Here is a 15,583-nt window from a genome sequence, read left to right as displayed (position 1 = left end):
GAGGCACACCAGCACTATTTTATAATGTATTTATGGATGTCTTTCAAGAGATGCAACATACTGCCCTCCTTAAACTTCTGGTACATCTCACCTGCTCTACATTCTGTATGCTATTCTTGGATGTCACTGAAAATGTATTCATACTTATTTTGGTAATCATGGTTTCACAAAGTTTTTATGCTAAATAATAATGATGATGATGATGATGATGATGATGATGATGATGATAATAATAATAATAATAATTTGCTGTCTGGGTTGCGTGTAAAGGGGGGCAAGGGCCCTGAGCTGATGATGAGCCTAACCTGCCTGACCAAACCCTCTTTGCTGCATTTTTTATTTTAATCTGTAAATAATAATAATAATAATAATAATAATAATAATAATAATAATAAGCCAAGTCAATTGTTTATCTGCATAAACAAAGGAATAAATGGTACAAGTACAGGGAATTGCAATAATCTGTCAATCCACAGAATAAATCATGTTTTGATGCACACTATATTGTACACTAGAAAATATGGCACATGAGTAATAATATATGTGTGTGTGTGTGTGTGTGTGTGTGTGTGTGTGTGTGTGTGTGTGTGTGTGTGTGTGTGTGTATGTGTGTGTAGAAATTAGGGCTGGGACGAGTCCAAATTTACTCCCCGGGTACCCACACCCCTATATTACCCCACCCTACCCGGGTACCCACACCCCTGTTACCCCACCCTACCCGGGTACCCACACCCCTATTACCCCACCCTACCCGGGTACCCACACCCCTGTTACACCACCCTACCCGGGTCCCCACACCCCTGTTACACCACCCTACCCGGGTACCCACACCCCTGTTACCCCACCCTACCCGGGTTCCCACACCCCTATTACCCCACCCTACCCGGGTCCCCACACCCCTGTTACACCACCCTACCCGGGTACCCACACCCCTGTTACACCACCCTACCCGGGTACCCACACCCGTATTGCCCCACCCTACCCGGGTACCCACACCCGTATTGCCCCACCCTACCCGGGTACCCACACCCGTATTGCCCCACCCTACCCGGGTACCCACACCCGTATTGCCCCACCCTATCTGGGTACCCACACCCGTTACCCCACCCTAACCGGGTACCCACACCCCTATTACCCCACCCTACTCGGGTACCCACACCCCTATTTCCCCACCCTCCCCACTGTTGTCTACCATAAAGCGTGTTGAAGGCTTGACCGAGGCCTTGAATGTTGTAACATACATCAAACAACTTTTGAACAAGGGTCGAAACAGAGACATCTTTTCTCTGAATCAAAATCAATTTCTTCAACTATTAAATAGCACAGCTTAAGAGTTTGTAACAATCGTGGTGTTCACTCTTACCATAACATCAGTATTATCAGCTGCCAAACGATGTCAATGCCGAGGTCCTCAATCAACCGATGCATATGCATCAAATGCTCAATGTGAAAAGCTAGAACCTATAAACTCCTTTTGTTCATATTTTTCAGGATAAAGTGCTCCGACACAGTTGCCTTGGCAACCTCTACATGTTGACTTGAGGTGTCATAACGTGTATCTGTTGACTTACTTAATGATAGTTATTCCGATACATGTAACTACTATTTCTGGACCACACCTTATTTCAAAAGTCAATAGGGGCGACGGGGCAGCCTTGTGATTAATGTGTTTGCTTGTCACGCTGAAGACTCGGGTTTGATTCCCCACATCGGTACAATGTGTGAAGCACATTTCTGGTGTCCCCTGCCATGATATTGCTGGAATATTGCCAAAATGGCGTAAACCTATACTCACTCATTCTGAAGTAAATAAAAAAAGAACTGTATGAATGCTATACATCCTGCGCTTTAAACAGATTTAACTTCTTCTTTTTTCCTTATCAAAATACAAAAATCTGATTAACTGTATGCTAAATAACAAAATAAATACTGAACTTCACAAACTCATCTTAGTCATATTTTGACAAAAATTAACCCAAAACTGAAGGATTAGCAATAACTCCATAACCATAAAACAACAAAACGTGTCACCATTTCTTAAAGCCCTTGGGACTGCTGAAACACGTTGTATAGTGTCATGTTGCTGTATCAAGACTGACAGAATTCCAAGATATATGTCTGAGAGAACATTATCTGCCATTCAAGTGATCCCTGGGAGTCCGTCATGCACGTCTGTAACACAGATGACTTAGAGGCCCTGGCCACTTGGTGCACTGAGACTATGTGTCATCTCAACATAGTGTCTGATTCACTGATATGATTATATGATCTCAGGAGATGTATCTTTACAAAAACACATTCATCATCCACAGCAGTTGGAACAGGACCTGGCGAGACCCTCAGGGTATTGTCTTCAGGGCATTGACAACAGACAGAGGACCTTCTGTTGGGGAGTGGTACAAATTTCAAAATTAATCATTGTTTTCGAAGAAGATGATGATCAGTTAATGGTTAATCATGAATTAAATTTAAAATTCACATCTAAGAGAAATCATTAGCCTTACTCCAAGTCTCTACTGAATGATAAGTCAATGGATGTATAGTAATTCTATCCTTACAATACGCAAGTCTAGATAAGCTGAGGTCAACAGTCTTTTAAAGAGATAACTTGTTCTTACTGTTTATATAAACTAAGAATTAAGATTTAAACTAAAAAAAAATCTCTTTACAGAGTTGTGCAAGTCTAACAAATAAACAATAAACAAAATAGCAAAGTTCTAAGTTGATGTATTACCATAATCTACAACACAGTTTGTTGGTTAACGGTCCACTCAGTAATATACCAGCAATATGACGTGCCCTATACTGATATCAAGTCTGGACCACATAAACCAGTGATTGATATCATGAGCATAGTACCCTGCTGTTTAGATACGATGACATACAATTCACCAATTCACCAAGCCAGACCTCCCACTCCTTCAAGTTGCCTCTTTCAGAGGTTGCTGGGGTCAATTCTATCCCAGAACCCTCCCAGGTCGACAACTACTAGAAAACATTGTTATAGATTTGTTCTGAAACCACGTCCATTTTCAGATTTTTGATTCCTAATACATGTTATAATTCCTCATTGGAATATCAAAGAAGGAATGTAAGTTATGATTAAACCCTTGGCTGCAAACTGAAACCAATTAATTGGAACATCAGATACAGGAGTTCTCTCCCTTCCCAGTTGTCCAAATCTGTTGCAATATTAAACACCAAAGGTAATTTGTTATGTATACTACTCAAAAGAAGTTAAAGAACACCCAATTCTGGCATGACATATTAACTGTTGTAAAAAATAATAAATCAGGTGCCACAATTTGCTGTGCAGAGTTGCATCCCTTAGGCATGCAAGAATCCTATGATTGGGTTTTAACCCGCTGGATGCCGAGTTTTCTTTCTGAAGTACATTTTCCTAAGATCTTAAAAGAGAAGGTTGTGCGAGAATTGCGCTCACGCTGCACTGGATCAACCCCCAGCTATAAAATTATGCAGAGATGTAAAATATGAAATTACCCATCTGATGGTGTAAATTTAACCTCAAATATTAAACGCGTTTGAAAAAAAAGATACTGCTAAGTGTTGTCCAAGGTATTTCTGCCTTGAAAAACAGCAAATTTCTCCGTTTTTTTCATACAACCGATAAAAGTACTCTGTGACGATGTTTTTCATTTAGCAGCTTTACGGAAACTGTGAGTGAGCAAAGTACTGCCTAATATCTGAACTACATAATTATATATCAAACTGATTTATATATTTATATGCTTATGTATAACGCTATAAATTCAATACAAAAAATAGCCTGCCGTAAATGACTAAAACTGATTTTTCTTTACAACATCAAGGTTACATACGTACAAAGAAAAGGGGGTATAACTCTGCTATGCTAACTCAAGTCAATTGGTGAGAATTTGCTGTGGATAAGGACAATATATTTTCGTGGTGTTTTGTTGACTAGGAAACAAACTATTCCAAGACAAATATCAATATTGAAACCGTATACATTAAGGTTTTAAAAAACAAAACATAAGAAATGATGAAATCGGCTTCATAAAAAAGGAAGTAATAGTGAAATAGAAGGCCCTAGCATCCTCCTGATTGTGCAAGTGTAATGTGACAATTGTTGCACCATTATTAACGGAGCTCTAGGCTTATCATCAGATGTAATGAATTACTTAAAAATGACACCATTCTATATTGACGTCATAGCTGGTTTTATGTCTTTGACAACATCTGAGAAAGACAACACTGGTATTTTGATTAATATATATTTCCCTTAGTTTTTGTTCATGTTATGTAAAATCTTGATGTGTAAAACAGAATTGGACGCTTTTAACACAACATAAAATGACTGCTTTTACCATGCAAATAATGTCTTGAATAGATAAACAATTACATAGTTTACCGTGTATCTTAATGGGAGAAGACACACACCTGTTTGGCATCAATTTATATAATCAAATACCCAAAACTATATTCCTTAACATACAAAATTATACTCAATATTGAACAGTCATGTATTTAACGCATGTTATATTAGGGATAACACTTTTTGAGTAAAGTACAGATTCTCGTACTTTTTGGGGTCCAGGATTCGAACCCACACTGCCAGAGTGAGGCACCTAATCGCCAACAAACAAAGTCAGCGACCTAACCCACTCAGCCACAGGGGCTTCCGCAAAAATGAAAGTCTGACAACTGGTAGTTGAGATCACGTACCCGTACCCAGATAAGTACGAGAATCTGTACTTTACATTCGACCACTTTCTAAATGGCATTGTGTGTTCATAGCTTTCAGCCATGGGAGCCATGCCAATTTACACGTTTCAGAGGGGTACACAAAGTACATGATCTAGACTACCAGTTGTTGAACTTTCATTTTTGTGGAAGCCTGATGGAGCAATGGCTTACCATGCTAGACACCATGTCACTGACGGAGCAATGGCTTACCCTGTGAGACACCATGTTACTGACGGAGCAATGGCTTACCATGCTAGACACCATGTCACTGACGGAGCAATGGCTTACCTTGATAGACTCCATGTCACCGACGGAGCAATGGCGTACACTGCGAGACACCATGTCAGTGACGTGGAATGGCTTACCATGCTAGATACCATGTCACTGACAGAGCAATGGCTTACCTTGATAGACTCCATGTCACTGACGGAGCAATGGCTTACCCTTCGAGACACCATGTCACTGACGGAGCAATGGCATACCTTGATAGACACCATGTCACTGACGGAGCAATGGCTTACCCTGCGAGACACCATGTCACTGACAGAGCAATGGCTTACCATGCTAGACACCATGTCACTGACGGAGCAATGGCTTACCATGCTAGACACCATGTCACTGACGGAGCAATGGCTTACCTTGATAGACACTATGTCACTGACGGAGCAATGGCTTACCTTGATAGACTCCATGTCACTGACGGAGCAATGGCTTACCCTGCGAGACACCATGTCACTGACGGAGCAATGGCTTACCTTGATAGACTCCATGTCACTGACGGAGCAATGGCTTACCCTGCGAGACACTATGTTCCTGACGGAGCAATGGCTTACCCTGCGAGACACCATGTCACTGACGGAGCAATGGCTTACCCTGCGAGACACCATGTTACTAGCGGAACAATGGCTTACCCTGCGAGACACTATGTTACTGACGGAGCAATGGCTTACCCTGCGAGACACCATGTCACTGACGGAGCAATGGCTTACCTTGATAGACAACATGTCACTGACGGAGCAATGGCTTACCTTGATAGACAACATGTCACTGACGGAGCAATGGCATACCTTGATAGACACCATGTCACTGACGGAGCAATGGCGTACCTTGATAGACAACATGTCACTGACGGAGCAATGGCATACCTTGATAGACACCATGTCACTGACGGATCAATGGCTTACCTTGCTAGATGCCATGTCACTGACGGAGCGATGTGTCTGGATGGTCTCTAGCTGGTCCAGACACCAGTCTAGTTCCTCCAGGGTCTCCACAGCCAACTTCATGTATGTGTCATCTACAAACAAACAACATTTGTCAATAAAACAGAGCTCCAGTGTTGAATAAATCCAACATTAGGATAAAAGTCTGCAGCATGCTGTAACATCTCGAACTCATCGTTAATACATTCCAGTTTGATGACAATCTCACTCCAAGTAATGTCATCTCACCCCAGAGAACAGAACAACCCCAATGAGCTCCTACTCTTGAACAGTTCCAACACAAAGTCTTCAATATCTACACAGAGGAAAAGCACCCAACATGACGTTCAACTGCCATATTTGTCAAGAGTTTCAACAAAAGTTTCCAAATCTGAACTATAAGGCACCATAAATGACGCTCAACCGGAATATTTGTCAAGAGTTCCAACAAAGGTGTCCAAATCTTAACTATAAGGCACCATACATGACGCTCAACCGGAATATTTGTCAAGAGTTTCAACAAAGGTTTCCAAATCTTAACTATAAGGCACCCAGCATGACGTTCAACCAGAATATTTGTCAAGAGTTTCAACAAAGGTTTCCACATCTCAACTTTAAGGCACCAAGCATGACGTTCAACTGGCATGTTTGTCAAGAGTTTCAACAAAATGTTTTCCACATCTCAACTTTAAGGCACCCAGCATGACGTTCAACCAGAATATTTGTCAAGAGTTTCAACAAAGGTTTCCAAATCTGAACTATAAGGCACCATAAATGACGCTCAACCGGAATATTTGTCAAGAGTTCCAACAAAGGTGTCCAAATGTTAACTATAAGGCACCATACATGACGCTCAACCGGAATATTTGTCAAGAGTTTCAACAAAGGTTTCCAAATCTTAACTATAAGGCACCCAGCATGACGTTCAACCAGAATATTTGTCAAGAGTTTCAACAAAGGTTTCCACATCTCAACTTTAAGGCACCAAGCATGACGTTCAACTGGCATGTTTGTCAAGAGTTTCAACAAAATGTTTTCCACGTCTCAACTTTAAGGCACCCAGCATGACGTTCAACTGGAATATTTGTCAAGAGTTTCAACAAAGGTTTCCAAATCTGAACTATAAGGCACCATAAATGACGCTCAACCGGAATATTTGTCAAGAGTTCCAACAAAGGTGTCCAAATCTTAACTATAAGGCACCCAGCATGACGTTCAACCAGAATATTTGTCAAGAGTTTCAACAAAGGTTTCCACATCTCAACTTTAAGGCACCAAGCATGACGTTCAACTGGAATATATGTCAAGAGTTCCAACAAAGGTTTCCAAATCTTAACTATAAGGCACCAAGCATGACGTTCAACTGGCATGTTTGTCAAGAGTTTCAACAAAATGTTTTCCACATCTCAACTTTAAGGCACCCAGCATGACGTTCAACTGGAATATTTGTCAAGAGTTTCAACAAAGGTTTCCAAATCTTAACTATAAGGCACCCAGCATGACGTTCAACCAGAATATTTGTCAAGAGTTTCAACAAAGGTTTCCACATCTCAACTTTAAGGCACCCAGCCAGACGTTCAACTGGCATGTTTGTCAAGAGTTTCAACAAAGGTTTCCACATCTCAACTTTAAGGCACCCACCATTATGAAAAGTAACTGAGAATATTTGTCAATAATCAGGAACCATTCTGATAGCACACAAGGGAAATTAACCGAGCCATCATCTGATTATGGACAAAAGACATATACAATGTCTTTTCTATATATAACTCCACCATTTTCCACATGGAGTAACATGTATACGACAAAATCTCTCACGTCCCCGTGACGTCATCCACTCCATCACTCATCAGAGGGGATCTGGCAGTAAGGAGTCTCGTTAGTGGTCTCTCATTGATTCAGCTGACAGAAACGTATGACAGCATGAATGAATTCAGTTTAGTGTGGCACACATTTGGTCAATAATTAATGCAATTGTTTCAATTACATCCAATTTTCTACTATCTCTAATTTGAACAATTTCACTTTTAATAACCCTAAACTAAAATGATCAAATGCTTGTGTAAATGACTGACATGGTGACCCACTGGTTCTAAGACTGTGTACTTTAGGGTCTTGGGGACAAACAGCTTAGTGTTTGGTGTGTTTTAGGGCTGGGACGGATAACTTGGGTACTCGGGTTAGGTGGGTACTGAGTAGGACACGGGTACCCACAGGACTATTCTTAAATCTGAACTGTTTCCCCCCTTGACACATATTCATAATTTCCGTCCCTGCACCATGATGCAGCCATATATACTGAACAAAAAAAGTTCCTGTGACATTGAATAAGATTTAATACAAAGTTATGTTTTTTACCAAATCTAAAACAATTTTGGTTTGCAACAGATAAAAGACTCCTGTAAGTGTTCAAATGGTTTAATTTGTCATACTGACTTCAGAAAATGTGTGATTTCATAAAAAACATGAACATGCCAAAATGTCAATTTACAAATCAATAGCGTGTGTGTCCGCCTCTGGTTGCGATGCAAGCAACACATCTTCGTCTCATGGAATGGACCAGGCTTTGCACAAAGTCCTGTGGGATATCTGCCCATATCTGCTGGAGCATGTTTCGAAGTTCCTGGAGTGTCTGTGGAACATGTGGTTTGACGTCGAAGGCCCTGATCCATCTCATCCCACATGTGCTCGACTGGTGAGAGATCAGGGGAGTGAGCCGGCCAGGGGATGACATTCATGTTGTTTTGTTGAAGAGAATCCTGAACAAGTCGAGGCCGGGCGTTGTCATGTTGAAAGGTAATGCCTGGGCCATGACGACGCAAAAACAGTAGAACAACAGGGCCGATGATCTCGTCGCGGTAGCGCTGTCCATTGAGATTTCCCTCTAGCACTATCAAACGGATCCTCTGTCTTGCTCTAATCCCACCCCATACCATAACCCTGCCGCCCCCGAACCGATCTACTTCCATGACACAATGATTGACGTAACGGTCACCCCGACGTCAGTACACTCGAATCCGTCCATCGCTGTGACTGAGGTGAAAACAAGACTCGTCAGTGTATAGAACTTGTCCCCACTGCATGGCCGTCCAGCGTAGAACCTGTCTGCACCACTGTAGAAGTGCTTGATGGTGATTTCCTGTCAAAATGGGATGTCTGGCGGGTCTTCTGGCGATAATCCCTGCACATCTGAGGCGATGACGTATGGTTTGTGAAGATATTCGTCGAAAGCCAGGGATGCTTCTTGCAGTCACTGTTGCTGGCTTGAATCGATTTCGTAGGTGTGTTGTTCGAATCCAGTTGACTTGTCAATTATTGGTTATGCCTGGCCTGCCACTCCGAGGATGGTCTCTGACGGCATTCATCTGTAGCCAACGTTGCCATAAACACCAAATGGTGTTTCTGTGGACGTTAAATTGCCTTGCAACATCATGTTGACTCGATCCTGCTTCAAGCATACCAATGGCTCTCAGACACTCATTTTCGTACAGGCGTGGCATTTCGTAATGTTGTATAATTGCATAATTTTGTTGTTTTTCTGAGTGGTTGACAGCATATTGCTAAACAATGCATATGGAATCCCGTTAACGCACATGTTTTTATACCCATTCTTGGGTAGTGAAATGCATGGGGCTTGGATAAAAGTCAACTTTTGCATGGAATGCATGCTTTTCTGTAGCAGTTGCATTTTTGTAACTTGATTCTATACATGTACTTCAATATTACTTGTTTGAAAAATACACTAAAATATTGGTGTCACAGGAACTTTTGTTGTTGAGTATACATGAAGGAAGCTACACAGGGGTCGATATTGTTTCTGAAGTATGTGGCTAGATTCTTGTACAAACATACACAAGAGGTCAAGGAATGACCCAACATGTGACACAGCCACAAGATGAAAACAAGACAATGTTGACGTCAGTGTGGTTGTTATCATGGAGCTGTGACAGTCACCTGTGTCAAACAGATAATTCACTTGTTCCGATGAACGTCATACTCCAGGAGTTGAGATGGACAGCTGATAAAGAGAATATGCCTACCAACACACTCATTCATTGATAACAAACTTGGATAATACTCTAATAAATCTGAAAGCTGACAGCAGCATTTCATTGTCATTGTTATTGTCAAAGCGATCTTAACCGTCGGAGGTATTAAAAAAAAATTGTCATTCTGATTCTTTTTCATTTTCTGAATTTTATATTTTAAGGTAGGGGGTTACAGAAACCAAGAACAAAAATGTAAGGTCTTATAATATTCACAGTAAGTGCTGTTCAGCAATGACTCGTTCAACCCATATTTCATTTTTGCACCTGATTCTGACTTTTTGCACTCCAAGTTGCAGGATGCATAGCCCAAACAAAGTCACTTGGCACATAAGAAATAAACTGACTTTACTAGTTATGTAAGCTACTCAATAAATAAACAAAAACTATAGTTCTGCCTTCATGCTCTGCAATCAGATTGAAAAAAGTCAGGAGAAACAAGAACTGGCAAAAATATACTTAATGGGCTCCAAACTTCAGCACACATTTCCACATGAATAAGTCACCTTCAGTATGAGATACCAGAGAAACTACGTCATTATTTCCTAAAGCAGATTATAGGAATGGTATTTTAATTTTTTTTGTAAAAATTTCGTTAAAAAGAATATGAAGCGGTGAATGCGCATCAATACGTCTTGCTACGTGTATCTTTACACTCACTCACTTGGAGATGCGCATCAATACGTCTTGCTACCTGTATCTTTACCCTCACTCACATGGAGGCGGACTTGTACATCGATGATACCAACAAACAAGGTCATTCATGATTCAAGCACCTGCCTGACCGGTGAATCATGGGAGTTTTATCTCTCCAACAGCGGCATGAATCATGAGATTTGGAAACCATTAATTCCACAGCATGAGCAGTTTATAATAAAAAGCTATCATCTACTTCTCCAATCAAGTGCTTGTTCGTTAACGGATTAATTAAGATGTGACTCACAAACAAACAACCTCCTGGAATTGCTATGTACTGAAAAAATTCCTTCCATGTGAAGGTCGGCATTACGTTAAAACAATTAAATGTTCTTGATTCATTATCAAACAGAATTATCTGTGGCTTATCTTTGAAAATCATTTTCTACTGTCTGTAAAATAAACCTTGAGGCTAGCTGTTCAGTCGCTAAAGAGTTGTGTCCCCTTATTTTCATTTTTGAATGGAGTGAACAGTGCAGATTCACCATCTCAAGGTAAGTTGAATGTTAAAGTTACAGGTGAGGTGAGGTGAAATGGGGTTTAACGTCGCGTCCAAGATTATTGCACTTATATAGCGACGTGCATGTACGTGTGTGTGTTTGTGTGGCTGCTTGTACTAGTCCGGACTGATGCCGATTTATAGTGCTAGCTCACTGAGATACCATGCCGCAGTATAACATGAATACCCCACTCAGACACAGTAAACTGACTCCGAGCCGACCAGTCCTTGTTTTAGCCCCTTAATGCTGAGCGCCAGACAGGGTAACAACAAGTATCATCTTTTAACGGCTTTTGGTATGACGCGGCTCTCCGGGCGGACGCTCTACCACTAGACCACGGAGGCAGTCGTTAAAGTTACAGGCTAACTCAGGGAGTGTATGATAGTGAGTAAATTATTTATCCAAAATTTGCTCAGAACTAAGTCGAAGAAGCCTTTGCTTGTCTACCAGCTGGGAAAAGTGGGTGCTGCAATTGGCTGTGCAGAGTTGCATCCCTTGGGCCTGCTGGCATCACATGATGCAGGCTTTGTCCTGATCATAATCACTGGATGTTTTATTACCCTTCTCATTGTCTTCACACAAGAGGTAAACATTTAAGACCTGCATCACTTCAGGCTTTCCTCAAATATAAGCTGATATACTGTGACTGAAGTACTGCGATTAATCCAACTTACTTACTTAATGAAATACAGTTCAAATAAGCATTAAATTCAACTCACTCACTCACTTGAATTACTGTTAAAAGCAACAATAATGCAACTTACTCAAATGCAACTAACCTTCAACCTTGTTGTCGCTCACTCACTCACCCACCTAATCATTCACTCACTTGTCCACTCACCCACCAACCCACCCATTCACCCACCCACCCACTCACTTGTCCACTCATCCACCCACCAATTCACCCACCCACTCACTTGTCCACTCATCCACCCACCCACCCACCCACTCATTTGTCCACTCATCCACCCACTCATTCACTCACTCACCCACCCACTCATTCACTCACTTGTCCACTCACCCACCCACTCATTCACTCACTTGTCCACTCACCCACCCACTCATTCACTCACTTGTCCACTCACCCGACCACCCACCCACTCACTCACTAACCCACCCACCCACCCACCCACTCACTCACTCACTCACTCACTCACTCACTCACTCACTCACTCACTCTGTGAAGCTTACCTTGCACCTTGTTGCCACTGGGGGACAGTTGTTGCATATGATGATGTTGGGGAGACTGCTGCGATGCATGAGACAGCAGGCCATGGGCGTGGGGGCCGGATGAACCTCGCCTAGGTCTGGAGGTAGAAACACAAAGTTTAGGCATGGTGTATGGAGTTGCCGTTTATTACACAATCTCAGGAAGGATTCCACATGAAGAGTTATTTCCTAATGATTTCCTGCACCTTTGAAAACAGGGTGTAAAATTTAATAGTTCTGCAACAATTAATTATCCTTTCAAGAAGACTGGGTATCATATCAAGTATAATGGAGCACATTGTGCCATGAGGAGTGGATATCATGAGATGAGTAAGTGAGTGAGTGAGTGAGTATTGTTTTATACCTCTTTTAGCAATATTCTAACAATATTACGGCAGGGGACACCAGCAATGGGCTTCACACATTGTACCCATGTGGGAAATCGAACCCGGGTCCTCGACCAATCAAGTGAACGCTTTAACCACTGGGCTATCCCACTGCCCGGATCCTGACATAACAAGAGGTAATACCATGACAAGTGTGTATGGTACCACATCCAGGGGTTATCATGTCAACACTAGTGACTGTGATATCAAAAGACAACCGGTTATCCTACTGAGGCAGATGTTAAATATCATGACAACTGGATATCACAACATGAAAAGTAGGAATTATTTCATGACAATTGATGATAATTCAAATACCTTTGACAGATCTGACACACTGACCCCTAGTTGTGGGAATATATTCCACTGATATTCAATATTTAACTTCATAAACACAAATGAACACAACCAGTAGTTAAGAAGTCATAATTAGTAGTTAAAAAGTCATAACTAGTCGTTAAGAAGTCATAACCAGTAGTTAAAAAGTCATAACCAGTTGTTAAGAAGTCATAACCAGTAGTTAAGAAGTCATAACCAGTTGTTAAGAAGTCATAACCAGTAGTTAAGAAGTCATAACCAGTAGTTAAAAAGTCATAACCAGTTGTTAAGAAGTCATAACCAGTTGTTAAGAGGTCATAACCAGTCCTTAAGAAGTCATAACTAGTTGTTAAGAAGTCATAACCAGTAGTTAAGAAGTCATAACCAATCATTAAGAAGTCATAACCAATCATGAAGAAGTCATAACCAATCATTAAGAAGTCATAACCAGTAGTTAAAAAGTCATAACCAGTAGTTAAGAAGTCATAACCAGTAGTTAAGAGGTCATAACCAGTCATTAAGAAGTCATAACCAGTCATTAAGAAGTCATAACCAATCATTAAGAAGTCATAACTAGTCGTTAAGAAGTCATAACCAGTTGTTAAGAAGTCACAACCAGTAGTTAAGAAGTCATAACTAGTCGTTAAGAAGTCATAACCAGTTGTTAAGAAGTCACAACCAGTAGTTAAGAAGTCATAACTAGTCGTTGAGAAGTCATAACCAGTAGTTAAGAAGTCAAAACCAGTTGTTAAGAAGTCACAACCAGTAGTTAAGAAGTCATAACTAGTCGTTAAGAAGTCAAAACCAGTAGTTAAGAAGTCAAAACCAGTCGTTAAGAAGTCATAAGCAGTCATTAAGAAGCGACATCGCTTCATCCCTGGCGGCTGCCCTGGTATGAGTCTCATGCAACTAGTCACCGGTTGTATACGAAACACTCATAAAATCTCCCATCTCTTACAAACTACAGCAAATGACTTTATAATTAACATGAAATCCCGTTCACAACCCTCTCTCTCCCAAGGCATCAGTCAATAAGGTCACACTAATAAAAACCCTACTCATCCCTGCCAACCGTCAGTACTTAGTCTCATTACTGGCTTCCACCTCTGTCAATGTTCAAGAGTTGCATCCAGGTCCCAATTTACATGATACAACTTGTACAAATGGTTTTGTTCTTGCTTAATTCAATATTCTAGTAGTATCACAGTGACCTGTAAATAATCAAATCTGGACCAGATAAACCAGGGATTGATATTGTGAGCAACATATTTGATCCTGTCCAACAAGTCAACAAATACATGCATGTGGATTGCCTTAGTTAAGTGACTTTCTTTGTAATTTGCTTTTGTTCTCCCAGCATCAAATGGGTACCAGGTAGGATGAGACGGCCATGTAAATGGGGACTTGGTAGTATGAGATTGTAATGAGAAGACAACATGTTCCAGCACCCAACAGACTTGGATTGTCTACTTCCCAGGAAGCTCAGAATGGAATAGGAATGCACACAGATCCACTGACATCGGAAATAATACACATTCTGTGTCATCTTCCACCAGCATAAGTAGCTTCTGATTAACATCACATTATTATCATAAAATCATCACTGACAGTACAGGAAATCTTTTTATCAAAAACATGACTAAGTCATACCTTTTCTTATCACTTGGACCACAGTATTTACTTGGACCTCAGTGTCACCACAGTGTTTACTTGGACCTCAGTGTTTACTTGGACCTCAGTGTTTACTTGGACCATGGTGTTTACTTGGACCATGGTGTTTACTTGGACCACAGTGTTTACTTGGACCTCAGTGTCACCACAGTGTTCACTTGGACCATGGTGTTCACTTGGACCATGGTGTTTACTTGGACCATGGTGTTTACTTGGACCATGGTGTTTACTTGGACCTCAGTGTCACCACAGTGTTCACTTGGACCATGGTGTTTACTTGGACCTCAGTGTCACCACAGTGTTCACTTGGACCATGGTGTTTACTTGGACCATGGTGTTTACTTGGACCACAGTGTTTACTTGGACCTCAGTGTCACCACAGTGTTTACTTGGACCACAGTGTTTACTTGGACCATGGTGTTTACTTGGACCATGGTGTTTACTTGGACCACAGTGTTTACTTGGACCTCAGTGTCACCACAGTGTTCACTTGGACCATGGTGTTCACTTGGACCATGGTGTTTACTTGGACCATGGTGTTTACTTGGACCATGGTGTTTACTTGGACCTCAGTGTTACCACAGTGTTTACTTGGACCATGGTGTTTACTTGGACCATGGTGTTTACTTGGACCTCAGTGTTACCACAGTGTTTACTTGGACCATGGTGTTTACTTGGACCTCAGTGTTACCACAGTGTTTACTTGGACCATGGTGTTTACTTGGACCATGGTGTTTACTTGGACCATTGTGTTTACATGGAGCACAGAGTTAACTTAAAGAACTCTCTCAGTGTTTACTTATCAGAAATTACAATCTTTTGACTGGAAA

General features: G+C 41.2%; 1 protein-coding gene across 15 annotated transcripts in view; it reads right to left on the bottom strand.

The window, feature by feature from the left end:
• LOC124147601 (cAMP-specific 3',5'-cyclic phosphodiesterase 4C-like) overlaps positions 1-15,583 on the bottom strand; it is a 592,292-nt gene that overhangs the window by 44,636 nt on the left and 532,073 nt on the right. For all 15 annotated transcript variants that reach the window (XM_048400566.1, XM_048400565.1, XM_046518271.2 and 12 more), the window contains 2 exons: positions 12,361-12,476; positions 5,910-6,022 (listed from right to left, as the gene is read on the bottom strand). In XM_048400566.1, coding sequence (XP_048256523.1) covers positions 5,910-6,022; positions 12,361-12,476 — 229 coding nt within the window. The remainder of the gene's footprint in view (positions 1-5,909; positions 6,023-12,360; positions 12,477-15,583) is intronic.

Source organism: Haliotis rufescens, unplaced genomic scaffold (assembly GCF_023055435.1).
Source record: "Haliotis rufescens isolate VD_foot unplaced genomic scaffold, xgHalRufe1.0.p SCAF_2, whole genome shotgun sequence".
Classification (NCBI taxonomy): domain Eukaryota; kingdom Metazoa; phylum Mollusca; class Gastropoda; order Lepetellida; family Haliotidae; genus Haliotis; species Haliotis rufescens.
The sequence above is the reverse complement of the archived record's forward strand: the minus strand, read 5'-3'. Positions and strand labels throughout refer to the sequence as shown.